Raw genomic sequence first — 17242 nt, forward strand, 5'->3', positions numbered from 1 at the left:
GGTATTAGAAGAGTCCCTTTGAATTAAGTTATACAAGGTACATCCTTTTAAAGCTTTCAAGTCTGCTCTTTCACAATATGCCTTTAACTAAAAATTTCTTACATGTATCTAGAGACTTTTTCTTGCAGTTTTGTGATGCAGGGTCACATATACAAATGGTAGAGTGAGGTGAAAGAAAAATCCATTGTGCTCCCCTTGCACTTGAAATACATGTACATGAGAATTTAATCACATTGATTGAAGTGGCCAAGTCTTCCAATTTAATCTCACAATGGACTATGTGTCACACATCTAGCCTTATACAACTCCAATGTCCTCTCTTTGTTTTCTGCATGTGTAGGCCTACATGTCCATTTTGATCCTCTTGACACGTCGGTCCAAATCCATGATAGGATGATAAAGGAATTTTTGAGGGCGTGTGATATACATTGTATAATTCATAGATAAAACCATGATGTGACAACTGTAGTGTATTAATTGATATTTTTTCCTGGCGTTTGCATGTTAAAATTGCTGGTTCTAATCATACAGTGTATAAACAAAGTTTAGATGGCTGTGATAGCCAGTTGATAATGAAAACTAGTTTTAGTACTATTGTGATCAGGGTACTAGAAAAATGACCCCCTGGATAATTATACCCCCGCCAAACGAAGTTTGAAGGGGGTCGGAATCAGCGGACGGTCGGGCGGTCGGTCAGGCGGTCGGTCGGGCGGTCGGTCCGTTGCAAATCTTGCGTCGCGAACTACTTCCTCAGTTTTCAACCGATTCCCATAAAACTTGGCACAGATGTGTGCCTTGGGTTGTAGATGTGCAAGACGTATTTTTTGACAATACCCAAAAGTACGTTGCCATGGTAACGGCATATTATGGGCAAAAATGGGTACAAATCTTGCGTTGCGAACTCCTCCCACAGTTTTTGATCAATTTTTATGAAATTAGGTACAGATGTTCATCTGAGTATGTTAATGTGCAAGACACATATTTCCGCAGTGGCAAAAAGTGCGTTGCTATGGTAACGGCATGTTATTGGTACAATATAGGGCAAAATGCTTCATGGCAAAACTGCTTCATCAGTGTTCTTTCAATTCTCATGGAATTCATATTGAATGTTTGTCTTAGGATATAGGTCAGCATGACACATTTCTTGAGTGACAAAAAGTATGTTGCCATGGTAACAGCTCACATATTATGAGCCAAAATGATGGAAAATTTTGTGTTGCAAACTATGTACTTCCTCAGTTTTTGCCCAGTTTCCATGAAACTTGGTACAGATGTGTGCCTTTGGTTGTAGATGTGCAAGACGCATTTTTCGACAGTACCCGAAAGTACGTTGCCATGGTAACAGCATATTAATGGCAGAAGATCAAGGAAAGATCTTGCGGATTTAACTACTTCCTCAGTTTTTTGACCAAAGCTTATGAAATGTTGTTTGGCGGGGGTATAACCAGTCGCTGTAGCGACATTTCTAGTTACCCCTAACTCTTCCCCTGTCCCTAACACTACTCCTAATCCTGACTATATAACCCACAAGTTGGTGGGAACAAACTTCTGCTCAAGCCGGGTCTTCTCTATGGAACTTACTACCTCGATTCTGTTGAAGTATTTAAGAATAATTACGATATGACTATTACGATAATTATACGAATAATTTTCAGTGCTCACAAAAGAATCGCGGCATGCAACTTTTTGTTGGTTTTGTGATGCACAGCCACATATTGTGTTAATGAACATGTACACACAATCATTCACACACACACACACACACACACACACACACACACACACACACACATACTCTCTCTCTCTCTCACACACACAAACAATTTGCAAATTAACAGATCTGAAGTTAAAAACTTCCAATAAAATACCCTTTATTCTGTACAATGTACTTCCTACATGTACATAAAAGAGCCCACAAATTCTGATAAAACTTCTTATATTCGGCACGAGGTTAACAGTTCTTTGCATCAAGTTGCACAATGATGATGGTGGGCTAAGGAGTACCATTGGTGCGAACATGCAGCAGATAGTAGCTGCATGTATACATAATACATCCACAATCAACGTACATTGTATGGAATGCCAACATGGTAACAAATGATCACGACACAGCAATGTGATATTAGTACACAGGAGAAAAACCATACCTCCCCTCTATGACGAGCATAGAGTATTACATTGCTGCTGTGACTCTTTTTTGATTGAGTGAAGATAAGTCAGAAGCTCTTTCACAAGATCTATCTGACGTGATTATCAGGTCTGCCACCATTCCCACATCCAAATCATGGAGATGCCACACAGCAATCAGGGAGATATCTGTGTGTTACATGCATTTCAATGGGCAATGGGCAAAAACAAATATATGTGGGGAGATTTTGATATTCTCTTATTCAGACATGAACAGATTTTGACATTTTCAGGGAGACTCCTGCAGAATGAGGGTTACTTGGTAGCTCTGGATTATCTCTGTGATTATCACATAAGATTCTAAATTCCCCTTTAACTGAAGAATCTGTTGTGTATCTCATTGGATAAGACCAGAGATCATAAATCACGCTGTTTCTACCTAGAGTGTCCCCTGCTGCAGCGATTGTACCCTTAGGCAAGGCACTTTATCTCCATTTATCTTTCAAAGGAGACTCAAAGTTGTTGGTCCTGTAGTAGCTTGCATATAAGTACTTAATGCTTCCAATACAGTGGACTCTCGTTATAATGAAGTCCTCAGAACCAGCAGTCTTATTTCGTTACATCGAAATTTTGTTATAACCAAACAAACAATAGAAATACATGTACAATGTGTACATAGAGCTGATAATGTTGCAGCCTGAATTTTTATTTCGTTGTAACCAGAATTTTGTTGTAACCAGAATTTTGTTATAACCGCGTTCGTTATAACGGGAGTGCACTGTAGTGGTCACATGAAACAAAATTAAGTTCTAATCAATTAAGTTTGCACAGGACCTCTCTGGTTAACAGAGGAACAGAGTAGAGTAGTGTATTGTATAGATTCCCCCCTCCACCCCCCCCCCCCAAAAAAAAAGTAAAGTGCCTATGATACACTATATCAAACTTCTATATCAAATTAATTGGACTGTGGCACGTGAATAAGTATTCAATTGCTTTGGTTATTCCCTAGCTTACCTACATGAGAGCAATGTCATGGCAATTTCAGTGAACATGGGATGAGAGAAAACACAGAAAAATAGGGTGAAGAACGTAAGAAGGGAGATACAAGTGTAAAAGTAAAGTGAAACATGTCAAGGACATCCTTGTCACATGATTTCAATCATAAAAAATCAAGGTGGTACGTGAGCGAGACAGAACAGAAATAGGCTTTTTGTACAAAAAAAAATGAGGTTCAATGTGAACACATACTTTAATAGTGAAACAATAGTTTCATTGCAAAGCTGCATGTAAATAAATTGATGGTTTAATAGGCACTAACTTTCCTCTGCGTAATAATACTGTGGAGAAAATCTTCCTTTATAGGGGTAAAACCAAACTATAACACAACACCAGCAATCCCAAATATTTTTCCACAGCTGGCAGCACAAAGCATACTGTAAAAATATGAAACTGATGATATTGCATACAACAATAAATCTGATAATTTTTGAGAGGCAAGTAACAATGAGCCCTGTCTCCAGATTTCAAAAGACAGTCAAAATAAATGTGTAATATGAGTGTTTTCTCTATTTGGTATGAAAGTACTGACCACCATATTCCTCAGCTGAAATCACCAGTACCTGAAAAAAAAATACTTATACAATGAAATCAAAACTTTCAGATTTGTTGGTTCATTTATTTTAGTCCAGCGTTAATTTTTTCTACAACTTGTCCATTGAAATTTAAAGAGAAGTTCCCTTTCTCTTTTTAATATTTCATTAAATTAGAACTAATGTAATGAATTAGATGAGGTAGGCATTTCATAGTTGCATTGTGAAATTGTAGATATCATTTTTCAATGGATTTTCATCCAACTATACACTGTTGAAATCTACCTCCTAAGCCAATTGTAATATTACATAACATTATCTAATACACAGGAGACTTTAAAGAAAAAAAAAATACAGTGAATTTATATGAATCGGACCTATACATTGTAGTAGTCACAACATTTGAATTTTACTTCTATAGTGCAAACAAGGAATGCACAATACTGCTGAACTGTCCAATGCACTTGGCAATTCATTCCTCACAAATATCTAGATTTAAGGGAACACTGTCTCGTGATAATACGCCTTGTGGTGTGGGCATCCAGTTCATACCGAGGAAACGGCAGTCTGGGTAATATTAACTACTTTCCTACATGACAGATGCATTTGTGTAGATACGTGAGAATGAGGGGAGGGTAATGATAAGACTTCACTTGTGATGCTAATAGCCACCTCCACTTTGAATAAGAGTGCATAGCTCTCTTCACTGCACTGGTACAAGATATAAACTTGGTACCCTAATGTGAAAGGTACGGGTAAAGAGTCTTGATTCAAGACGCACTAAAGTTGCGTTATGTCGTCAGCTTCATCCAGATGACAGTGAAGAGACCCCCGTAAACCCACAGCTTCCAGTACGCCTGTCGCTGTGAAGATAGCATCACAAACGGGACCACGCTGAGCATCGAGACTGCAAACGCTGGAAAAGTGGTTCCCAGACCAAGTCTCGATCTGCGACCTTCGCCCTCGAGGTGACCTCTCTTTTCTGGGTCTTCAGAGTAGAAGTCGGCCAGCATTCTGCAGAAAATAAAAATATACACTTATACTTGGCTCGATATTAGCAGTAGCTCAGGGCCACGAAAACTTGATCTCCAGCCACCACATTTCCCAAAAGGTTATACTACGGTGACCAAATGGGGCACATAATATTTCAAATAGGTTGTTATGTTTCTTTAGTTTGGGGACATGAAGAGTTTGTTCGCAAAAACCGATAAGTCCATTTTTGAAGATTTTGAAGTACGGTCTCTGTCATAAAGCACAAAATAACACCTTTTAAATGACATATTGGTCACTACATATAAAGGTACATTGTTGAAGTTATGGTCAAAAGAAGCAAATATTTTCTTATTATTCTCTTTATTTTTCTTGACCTTTAATCGCAAATATCTCCATTTGGCAAATATGGACTTATCGGTTTTTGAGAACAAACTCTTCACATTTCTTCTTCAGGCCACCAAAATTGTACATCTCATAAGATTTTAATGGCAAGAATGAGCCAACACCACAAGACTACCAGCAAGCATTACTGTAAAGCAAGATATTTTTGTGGCATGAAATTTTTGCGAATTGGAATCAATGGCCACTGGTGTCCAATGCATATAGCGTAGACAAGAATTTTCACATGCATTTTAATTTCATAACACTTTGCTCTCACGAAATTTGCACAGTTAAAGTCAGGGCTGCACATTACTTCATTGCTCCACTGGTCCGACCTGTCCCCGTTGGACCGGTAAGTACTGAGTTTTTCCACTTTTGTACTGGTCCATCGGTGAAAAGTTACTGATCCAACAGTGATTTTTACTAGTTTGTACCGTTGGACCAGTGCCAGTATGCAGCACTGTTAAATGTACATGAACATTTACAAGTTAACCCTAACTGCACTGGGGGGCCCATACTTTTGGTGATTGCATCGCGACCGCTGGGAATTTCGGATTCTCGCTTCATGACTTTTTCCCCTGAAGTCTTGCGCACATTTTGATACCACATTTGTCCATATCGGACCTACCTAGGGGGTGTTATGGGCCAATTAGCATGCGCATGTCATTAAAACGGCTAATCGCTGCATACATTTGTGTACAGTTACATACTGTAAACAGACCATGGCTTGCATTACTTTATAAATTTTGCTCAGGAATTGGTTTTCCACTTGGTTCATGCTTCTATATTGTTCTGAAGTAAATTGGGCAAAGTTTAGAAACAATAATATACATAAGGAATATAAAAACAATAGAAAACATAAGAAATAAAAACAATACAAAACATAACATTCTGTAAAGTTAATTTCAAAAATGTTTTATGAGTATGGCAAATAACTTGTTTGATTTTTCTCACATTTCTATACTTTTTGTACTCACTGATTTTCTCATATTTTGCACGCAAAATCACATACAAGCTAATTTTTATTTAAAAAATCATAAATTTACATACATTTGCATAAATTATACTTCGAGTTTACAATATCAGGGACATCAGAATACAGTTGAGAAGTATGGTAGTGCCCCATGGGCCCTGTAAAAGGATAATTTTACTTCCAGTTCAATTTTAGTACGTCATACATTTCAAAAGTATGCAAAAATTCATAAGTAGTAAATTTGCATATTAATAGTTTATGCAAATCTGCTGTACTCATAAAAATAGATAAGAATTGATTTATTTCACATTTGGGAAACATTATTCTTCATTATTACACAGTTGTAATTTTGTACTTGTTTACGCCGAAATTATGAAAATATCCCCCAAATACATAAAATATGCATTATGAATAATTAATTATCTAATTATGCAAAAAAAATGCATAATTGATTAAAATAAATTACACCATCAGATTCAGCACGCGAAGATCTATCAGCATGCAAATTTTCAAGTTCATCGGACATTGCGTTTTCTAGATCAATGGGGGCCTCCCAGGCCCCCCCCCCCCCCCCCCCCAGTATTTTCATGGAGCCAAATAGCCCAGTACAGTAAGGGTTAAGAATGCTAATTTTAACACACCATATGCACAATTTAACTTCAGTCATACACTTATAATAAAGGCTGTTGTCAACAAATCCTGTCTACAGATGGAGATAGACCACCATACACTTCCAGCTCTGTCAGACATTCATCTGCACTCCACTACAAGAAAATTATGTTACATGCCAAGTATGATAGGGGCCACAAAAGCTTTAAAGGGATGGTACAGTTTCGGTTGAGATGGGGTTTCGTGTTTATTACTTTTTCGAGAGATAATGAGAAACCTCTTAATGAAATGTGAAAGAGCATACAATTGAGAGGAATTCAAAGTTTTTTTGATGAGAATTGGTTTTGAAATGGCAGAGATTTTTTGATGATCTCACACACTTCAAAACCAATTTTCATCAAATGAACTTTGAATTCTTCGTCGAATTGTATGCTCATTAACATTTCATAAAGTGATTTCTAAGTATCTTGAATAAAGTTAAAGGCTGAATCATCAACTCAACCAATACTATACTATCTCTTTAAGTGTGGGGAGGGTTAGGGGTCAAGGGTAGTGCTACCAGTTGGGGGATAGGTTGAATATGGCCTTCCCCCCCCCCCCCCCCCTTCTTCCTGTCCATTTACACAAGTCATGCAACCTAAGTTAGTGCAACAGTCTTAATAAAAAATGCTGAATTATTGTCACTGTGACTAGCTAAAGGTGCCCGGGCATTTCACACACTCAGATCTGTGAAAGCGTACCTGTCTTTCTCCGCAAAGACACCGTGCAACCATCTCTGGAAGTCAACAATATCTGACGGGATGCTGTCCACCGCAATCCGACGCATGTGGATGTGTATCCGAGGACATTTGCCCATTAGGAAATCTGGACAGAACAGAGCAGAGCCAGGGCTCGGGTTCACGTCATCACATGTCTATAGCATGTTGTTTGTTTGGTTTTTTCCTTCTCCTCCTGCCTCTATTCACAATGTGCTTCACAATAGTTTTACCAGATATATGGCACAATATAAATGCGCTCTATTATTGTATAATTATCACTATAAATCACTATATTCATATGTATATAATAAACTAAATTTTTACAACGATTCAGAAAAAAAAATGACATTAATTCTATAGTTACAGTGGTGTTAAAATTTCAATAAACAGATGAAACAATCCAGTAATGCACTGAGAATTCTTTCTTCTCAGTGCCTCTTGCACTATGATGCATCTGTTAGCTTAGTCTCTTTTGTCACTCATGAAATTGGCTGCAAAAATGAACTAAGTGAAACGCAGTCTTCCTTCTCTCTACAAATGCATCTACGGTCTTCTGGGAAAATTGGTCTTTGACACACCTGATCAGTTTGTCTTAGGGTTTGTTTCATGCTCAATTTGCAAAGACAGAATCAGTTGATTCAAAACGTTGGTCATGGGGGTAGGCCTACTCTTAAGGCTCACTTTTTTCAACCTTGAGAAAGAGCTGACACTGCAAGCACGCACTGTGTATTATTAAAATACTTCAATTAAACCTCTAATGTAGCCAACTGTTAGACATATGTGTCGACTTCACATGAATCGGAAAGACGTGGACGTGTTTACACCTGGTAAACATCTTTATATATGTTTTGCATTAATGCTTCCCCTGTAGATGTGCTTAAAGCAAAAAGATGATCGTAAACAACACAAACATTTGCGTTTGGAATCAGGTTTTTGAAATGCTGTTTATATCAAGTAAGTCCAGATGCAGTAGTGTTTTGTTCTACTCATGTTTCAAAACAGTGATTCTGGCTCTGAAAAGTTGAGCATAAACACATCCTAATCCCATGTAATCTAGAATTTTGAGACAAATAGTAGGAGTGCTTGTAAAATGGCTTGGCAAAGGACCAATGCACCAAGGCACGCAGGAGCACATAAAGGTTTACCAAAAAAAAAGACATAACAAAATAAAACAAACATGGGACTAGGCAAGAGAAATAATACAGCATTATAATGTGGAGCTAACAATACACCGTACTGAAGGTGAGATAATCGAGTGTCTGGGTACCTGGCATAGAGGGTGCTTCTCGTCGTTTGACCTGCCCCTCACCCTGCTCCCCTGTGTTGGAGTACGCTATTGTGACATCATAGAGGGTGTCTACGTAGCCCCGGAACCCCTCCACGCAGAGGTGAGTGGCTCGCACCCTGGGAGAGAGTACATGATGCAGGACAGGAAGATCTGTCAAGGGAAAAAATAATTTGGGGTAAATTGATCATAGCCCTGAACATATTGCCTGTGAGATCCCAGCCATTCCTGTACAAATCTCCTGGAGAAAGACGTAGCAAACAAAGACCTCTTAAAATACAGAAACTCAACCATATTTGACATTTGTATTCATCTTACTCAACCCTCAAATCCATATTGCATAAAAAATTATTGTGAAATGAAATCTTTAGTACACATCATATCTATAGGTAGGGATCTTTTTTTCAGTTCAATTTTGAATATCCCTAGCAAAAAAAGCTAACAATATCATGTTAAAAATAAGCAAAAATTTTGAGGGAAAATCATCTATGTGATGGCTTAACCCCTTACATGCTTTGAGTGCCCATCAACACAAAACCCCCAAAACACTGCACACCCTGTCCAATGATTGGTTGTACCTGGTACAGAAACAGTTCATGAATCTCAAAACTGATAATATGATCATCACCTTGTCCGTATGCAAAGCCCTGGCTGGCTTTGATCACCTCTGCCTTGTCCGGTCTGAATCGTGTGCCTTCCGGAAACACCACCATCCACACCTGCAATAGATTCAATGTGCTGCTATTACAACAATTACATTCGGTCTGCCGTCCCACAACAAAAGGAAGTAACTCTTTGGAATGCGTTTCTTAGTAAATGAAGAAAACATCATTCTTTCATGAGGAAATCTGTAGAGTTGCTTCCTTTTGATCTACATTGTATATTTCAAACTAGAAATGTCGCTTTGGCGACTGGTATGCCTCCGCCATAATGCATGATTTTCCCAATAGGTCTAGATAGTACATGTGGACAATGTGTGATTACATTTTCACAAAATTGGCAAAATATTGAAATGACAAGTTTGTCACAAATGTGTTGAATGTTCACCTTCCTTGACCTAGATTTAATTGGATGAATAGGAGAGCATGCATCTAGGGATTTAAGGACTTTAACTTGACTTTGACCCATTCATACATTTAGGCATTGAGTAATTTTCAAGGTACAGGTGTGGAGAAAAAGTCCAATTTCTGAATTGAATAGTAAATTGTTACCATTTTCATCTGGCCCTTGACCCTAAAATTCATAAGATAATCACTTTCAGGTAGAACATGCATAATATGTACTAAGTTTCAAGATAACTTGAGCCACTTCCGAGATATGGCGGAAAAAGTTAGTTCAGCACTTTCACTTGATCTTTGACCTTTTGACCTTTGAGGCAAAAAAAGAAGAAAAAAAAAAAAACTTTCCAGAGAATTTCTATTAGGTTACACATGCATACACCAAGTGTAAAAAAAATAACCCTGCTGGCATTGCATAAATATGAGGGAAATAGTAAAATGTTGAAGTGTTGCACTTGACCTTTGACCCCTGACCTTTGACCCCATGAGCCCTACATTCTCTAGATAATCACTTCCAGTCAGTACATGTATATACTATATTCCATGAAGATACCTTGAACAATTTTCCAAGGTACGGAGAAAAAAAAGAAGTTTGAATATTTTTACTTGACCTTTTGACCTTTGACCTTTGACCGCACGACCCAAACTTTCACCAGAGAATCTTAATTGGGTAATACATGTATACACTAAGTTTCAAGAAAATATCTTCAGGCATTCAATAGATATGGTGGAAATAGTGAAATTTTATGTATTTGACCCTAACCTTTTGACCTTTGACCTTTGACCTCATGACCCAAACTTTCACCAGAGAATCTTAATTGGGTTATACATGTATACACTAAGTTTGAAGAAAATATCTTCAGGCATTCAATAGATATGGTGGAAATAGTGAAATTTTACGTATTTGACCTTGACCTTTTGACCTTTGACCTTGAGCATGTGCACCCAAAAGTTGATAGGCACAACTTCACCCCCTATTACACATACATGCCAAGTTTTATTAGGATACCTCAACAGGTTTTGATAGTTACCTTGTCCACAAAATTCATTACGGACGGACGGAAGGACGGACGGACGGACGACCCGAAAACATAATGCCTCTGGCACCACTTCGTGGCGGAGGCATAAAAATGGGAGTCATGTGACCTCAATTTCTTCACCATCATACAGAGCATACAAAAAATACCCAAATGAAGAAAAATATTGATTTTGAGAATTCAGAGTTGCTTCCTTTGATCATGGGATAGCATGGCAGCATTGTTATATTGAGCTCACCGATATTTTCTAGTTTGCAGGCACAAACCTTGTTGGTCGTAAAGGAGTCTGCACCAAGACTACTACATGCACCACTTTGGCACTTTCCCATAGGCCCTGTGTTGTAGCTTTGAGGCTGCAGTGCCAGGGTGGTGCATGTAGTAGTCTTGGCGCAGACCTCCTTTACAACCAACACGGGTTTGTGAATGCAAACTAGATATTTTCCTTGAGATCACACAAAGAATTAAAACTAAATAAACAAACACAGAATAATCAAACAAATGCGAGAGCATACTAACTGTGCAGCAGAAAGAGAAGACTTTATCCCCTAGTATTTTACAAGGGTTTTCCAGGGTGGAAAAAGGGCCAAAATGGCAATCAAAGGTCAATGCACTGATAAATTTTACATTTGAATTTACAACTCTGTTTCCAGGAAGAGGTTTCCAGTAGTATCCAGTGTGTTTTGCAATAATCTGTCCAGCTTTTCCTTTGGAACAAACACATTTGTGTTCACACTTTTGAAGTTCATTGTCCACACAGTATCTGATGGACTGCTACAAAAAGGAAATGATTTCAGCTCAGTCTCCATCCTGTAGAATTTAAATCCTCATCCTATCCCCCCCCCCCCCCAACAATGATATGATAATGATGACTACCAATTTTCAAATCAACTGTAATGCAGAATTCATGTTCAAATAAGTACTTGGTGTTACAAAAATCATTTCCCACTTTTGATCCTTAAAAGTTTGAAAACTATACATTAGATAACACTGTCATTGATATAATGAGTAATAGCTGAAAAGTGTACAATTTTGTTGGAGGTGATTTGAATATGAGAGCATGAATCAGTTTCATTACATAAATAATTAATTTTAAAGTTAAGTTCCAGATTTTGGTCGAATTTGGACCCTCTGTACAACATTGAACTATACACAGTGAACCAGTGACGCGTGTGTGAGCGTGTGCTTACAATGACCCTGAACAATAGACATGAATACCATGAATACCACCTTTTTCAGAGCTCTGTTTTCAGAGCTCTGCTCGACTAGGCTTCTGGAGTCTTGCTCCAAGGCACATGAATGCTTTATTCATAATTCATGATGGATTGCCCTAGGCACTGCTAGTCTGAATTCATGGTACAGGGTAAAATGCATGTGCCCATGAAATATAAAGTAAAAAACAATAAGCACATGATTCATGATAAATAAAGACTAGCTGTTATTGTGGAATTTCTCATGAATATCTAATAGAGCATTCCAATCCTGGTCATTGTTCAGGACCATTGTCGGGGTGTTTGTAATAACCACACACTCCTATAGATACACACCATTTGACCCCTTTGCAAAATCAAAATTTTGTACAGAGGGCTGAAAATAGAGCAAAATCTGAAACCTAACTTCAAAATAAATCTTGAATTTGATGAAACTGATTTATGCTATCATTTTTAAATTACCTCCAACAAAATTGTACACTATTCAGCTATTGCTCATATCAATGTCAGCATTATCTGATATAGTTTTTGAACTATTAAGGATAAAAAGAGGAAAATGTTTTTTGTAACACCAAGTAGAAGTAATGGCTGCTGAAAATACTGACGTGAGCTCAGCGTAAACTCACTGGGATCTTGTGATATCTCAGGCTCTTCAGCTGCTTGGACACCTTTGTAAAAGATGGTGGTGTACCTTGCTTGCCTCTGTTGACAAAAATACTCCCATGCTGTTAAAATACAAGAGTGGAAAGAAGTGGAAAGAAATTCAGAGCAGCTTACGAAAAAAATAACAAAAAAACAAGGCAAGCGCCCAAATGAGTCATCATGCCTACAAATGTACTACACCACATTTGTAAAAATCTAACTTTGATTGTTTAACATTGGCCTCTGAAAGTTTGTTGACCGCTGTCTGTGACCTTTGACCTTGTGGTGATTTTCAACTCCCCAAGAGATATCTACCACCAAAGTTTGGTCACAAACAGTCCTACCAAGCAAATGTTATAAGCCATAATCTACTCTTCACTCCAAGTTTGATTGACGTATAGAAGTACTCAGTACAAAGTAATTGAAGTTTTTTTAGCGTTACGGACAGACAGATGCCGCAGGCGATCCCTTAGTCTCCCCTCACCTCCGGTGGGCTTGATGAAAAAAAAAATCAACCAAATATGATGATGATGATGATGATGATGATGATGAGATGATGATGAAGATTCACAATACTGTGTATCTGTATGACGCTATCTTTCTATTTCAAAAAGCACTGAAAGGTATACCTTCCAAGAGATATTAAGTCATAATTATATTAAGTGAATGTCTGGCAAAAATATTAGTCTTGAGGGAATTATGCTTTGCAAAGTGGTTCGGATGGTCAATCTCGCAGACAAATAATGGAAGGGAATTCCATAGGTAAGGAGCAATGAGGAAAACGTTCAGTCTCCATATCCCTGAGATGTGTGATGGGCACCAAAAGACTTAACTCTTAATGTGCCAGGTCCAAAACCCCTAACGTGCCAGAGGTTTTTACCTAACGCCAGAACGTTTCGAAACTGGACTGACAATGAAATTTAAAACCGCCATATCTCTGAAAGTATTGACTGTTTTGAATTGGGTTCTACACAACATATATCAAGAAATGTTTGTTCTTTAGTGTCATGTAGTCAATTTGCCATAATATCTATCTGAACCTGAAATATTGCAGAAATAATTGATACATCAAAAAAAAATATTCGAAATATTTGTGTAGTATGGAAAAAAACGAGTCAGTCGTGTTGTTTCTTCAAAAGAACGCTCCCTTGACTCTGTGAGAAAGTTTTGGAGCAACATCTCCTCTTTTAAATGATAACGAAGATACTAGCAGTTTATTTTGTCTTAGCAATTTTTCTTTCTGCCTCAGTAATTCATTCCCAAATCTGAGTCCTTTAGTCCCAGATCCTGTATTTGAAACTAAAGTAATTGTCCCGGGCCCTGGAAGAGTGTCCTTTGTCCACTTGAGAAGGAAGAGCCTACTAATCCTTCTTTTGTCTAAGCAGACCACGGGGGGGGGGGGGGGGGGGGGGGGGGGGGGGGGGGGGGGGGGGGGGGGGTACTCTATTGAAATCGGCAGGTCTTTGTCCACGTGCAATTCCTATGCTAGCGTGGGGGACGATTAGTGAAGTTCACCAAAACAAAAGGATGAAAGACTTGACCGACAAATGAAAGCTGACCCTCTTTGAGGGACAAAATCAAAGCAGCTTCCCGCAGGACAGCATCCAAGCAGAACAATGCGACTGGAACCGCATAGACAATACACGCAGATTCACTAGCATACACACCTGTGGTTTACCAATGAGACTTTTGATCCATACACATCTCGCAGAAGATGCGCTCGCTGCGCATTTTCCCGACGCGAAAAAAATACACATAGCTGCAAAATCATGTTACCGGTACTCAAAATTTTCCAATGTAAGCATGTTTATATTTTTAGTGGAAACAATGGCTATGCTAATCAGCTACCACTACATATCATTGGCAGTTTCTTGGTGTAACACATTACGGTACCACAAGAACTTAAATGATCAATGCTTTTCTCGCTCTTCTTAGTCGCCGATCAGCGACCATGGCACGTCAGCACTAAGGTCGCCGTTCGGCGACCATGGCACGTTAAGAGTTAAAAAGGCCAGATAATATTGCAATAACATCAAATTGAAAACAAAAAAACTGTCACTATTTTTCTTTTTCTTTTTTGCACACTTGTCTCTTTGCTGATTCCATCTAAAACACACAATTATTTACCAAGCCAAAGACGTATCCGTAGAGCGGCAGAAACTTGAGGCCGCTCTTCAGGATGTAGCGAATTCTGCCAAGGCAGCCCGCCCTCGCAGCCAGCATGTCGGTGACGACCCAGTCAAGCGTGGTCTGATGGTTGGACACGTACACCACATTCTCCTTCTTGGAGAGGCAGTCCTCTGCTTCTCCATACAGAATCACCTTGGCATGGAGGAGAGACACGTTTAGATACTACTACAGGATTACATCAAACTTTTTATCTCATTCCAGCATTTAATTACCCCTTTTTTATTATATAAAATTACAAGAAAAAGTCTACATTTGCTGTCATTGTCAGCTGATTGTGTTTCCCATCAGCATGCACAAACCTGACTTCTCTGAGATGGCAGTTCTGTGCACTATAAAACTTGTGGAATAAAATACATTAGACATTGAATGATGGAGCACACATCATACGGCTGCACAATCTCACACACTACAGTGCGTGAAATCTAGTTCAAGCATGAAGCGCTGCACTTAACGGAAGAAGGAGGAGGCCGGAAGCCTGATATTTTTTGTAACATTACTCTGATGCAGTTTGGTGAGCATCATCTGACAAGAGTTCTACATGGTTCCCCTTCTATTCTCTATCACAGTCAGACACTAAAAATAAACTCAAGCCAAGGCTTACACTCACTTTTCACAATCACACAGATGTCTTAGTCTTGTCATCGATCAACCTCACGAGTCACAGTCACACTCCCACAGGCACAGCTCAGTCACAATTCCTGGATTTGAAAACACGAAGACAACATAAAAATTTGACCAAACACTCACAAGCGCAAGATTCATCAACAGAAGTGTCAAAAGAAAATACTCAAATATCACACCTCCACACCACTGTAGTGTTCAAAGAAGAACTCAACGAGGCGCTGGTAAGTTGCCCAAACAGTGTCTTCCACGGCCCTGTACCATCGCACGGGGAGCACGTAGCTGAGAGCGTGGCAGCCGAAGTACGCCCGGAGGTACGTGGGCGCACAGCCCATCATCATTGCGGCGGGTACCATGTACCGCAGCGAGTTCAAATGAAGGATTACTGTGAACATGTTTGTAGTACTTGGACAAGATAATTTCAATAGCAGTAATTCATTGATCAGCAGAAATGGATCGTAACATCATGACGACACAGACGCAAATTCGGTCAGATATTATGTTATCGAGAGGTTTGGCGAAAGTCTTCTTGAGCTGAAACTGAGAGTGCTGAGATGTGTTCAGCCTAAACTCACGTGTACCGCGACCGACTGGTGGGCCTAATGATGAAAGGTATTACAAAACTATGGTAGCGTCAAACTGGCTGAGAGGGAAGCAAAAAGGACAAGGTTCCACTAGGTATATGCTATTTTGCTACAAGGATTGCATCGCTACAATGGTTGCTCCCGTGAAATATCTATATAAGCCAAACATTATACCCATTAACATAACCATAACCATAATCCTAATTCCTCACATCAAATTAAACCTAAAAGCTTACGATTCATTCTACAGTAATTGTTGGGGAGCATTTGGCATCCGTCATTATTATAAAGGCGAATAGGAAATAGATCAAAGGTGTGTTTTTAGGCCCTTTCTTGTAATGAAAGTCATGTCAATCACTGAATCTTAAAGCAAAAAAGAGGGAGAGAGAGAGAGAGAGAGATAGAAGAGCTATACATTGAAAAAAAAAAACATTTTTCGAAGTTTGCCACCAGGTTTTTTTTTCAAAGAATGTCGAGGATATTAATTTTGTGCACCTCCCACGCATGCGTGTTGTATGAGTAAAAAAAAAAAAAAGATTATAGAAATTATAGTGACACACCTGTCGATTTCCCACTCAACAATTAAGTGACTATTAAAAGAATTAAAGAAGAAAGCCACCCCAAAAGTAAATAAACTTTAAAAGTAAGAGAAAAATATTTCCTACAAGACATTAAACAAATCGAAGATATATCATGACATTTGGAAATTTCAAATTTTCTGAGAACCGTTAATCTTGACCCACTCCTTATCAATATTGAAATCAGCAAGTTGACGATAACATGTAGGCCTACATAATCATAGAACATGAAAAATTGTGAGGGTATAAATGATCAAATCGCCCACTTAAATATTCAATAACGGGTTAAGTCAAGAAATGCCTTTCCTTTGAAATTTCAAAATGTCACAATACGATCCTTATTTTTTATCCAATTTTGTCATTTTCGTATCATTCTCAGAGTATCGTACATTTTTTTTCTCTTTCTTTTGAAGTTTATTTATTTTTGGGGTGGATTTCTTTTTTAGGATATCAATACGATTTTTTAAAAACATTTTTTACACAACACTTTCCCCTGTCATGTCAAAACTAAAAGGTGGAAAATATAGCGGAAATAGTGATGTCTTTCACGTCGATCAGTGTCGACGTGGAATATAATTATAATACAACTCTATACGCGACGCGCGTCTG

General features: G+C 38.5%; 1 protein-coding gene across 1 annotated transcript; it reads right to left on the reverse strand.

The window, feature by feature from the left end:
- Nucleotides 1-4497: 4497 nt before the first annotated feature.
- On the reverse strand, nucleotides 4498-15922 carry LOC139734651 (1-acyl-sn-glycerol-3-phosphate acyltransferase epsilon-like). The gene is made up of 7 exons (XM_071645439.1): nucleotides 15651-15922; nucleotides 14788-14982; nucleotides 12645-12743; nucleotides 9344-9434; nucleotides 8698-8868; nucleotides 7413-7536; nucleotides 4498-4730 (listed from the first exon to the last, which is right to left on the reverse strand). The coding sequence occupies exons 1-7, from the start codon at nucleotides 15864-15866 to the stop codon at nucleotides 4508-4510; spliced, it is 1119 nt and encodes a 372-aa protein (XP_071501540.1). The 5' UTR covers nucleotides 15867-15922; the 3' UTR covers nucleotides 4498-4507.
- Nucleotides 15923-17242: the final 1320 nt, after the last annotated feature.

Source organism: Diadema antillarum, unplaced genomic scaffold, assembly GCF_040938485.1.
Source record: "Diadema antillarum isolate AM-2024a unplaced genomic scaffold, OU_Dant_1.0 seq00000538_RagTag, whole genome shotgun sequence".
In the NCBI taxonomy this organism is placed as follows: Eukaryota; Metazoa; Echinodermata; class Echinoidea; order Diadematoida; family Diadematidae; genus Diadema; species Diadema antillarum.

Excerpts from the sequence above, each read along its gene's own strand:
- LOC139734651 (XM_071645439.1), bottom strand. The coding sequence starts at position 15,866 with ATGTTCACAGTAATCCTTCATTTGAACTCGCTGCGGTACATGGTACCC. Across the intron at positions 14,983-15,650 it reads AACACTACAGTGGTGTGGAG|GTGATTCTGTATGGAGAAGC; the intron begins GTGTGATATTTG and ends CTCCATGCCAAG. Across the intron at positions 7,537-8,697 it reads AGAAGCACCCTCTATGCCAG|ATTTCCTAATGGGCAAATGT; the intron begins GTACCCAGACAC and ends TGTTCTGTCCAG.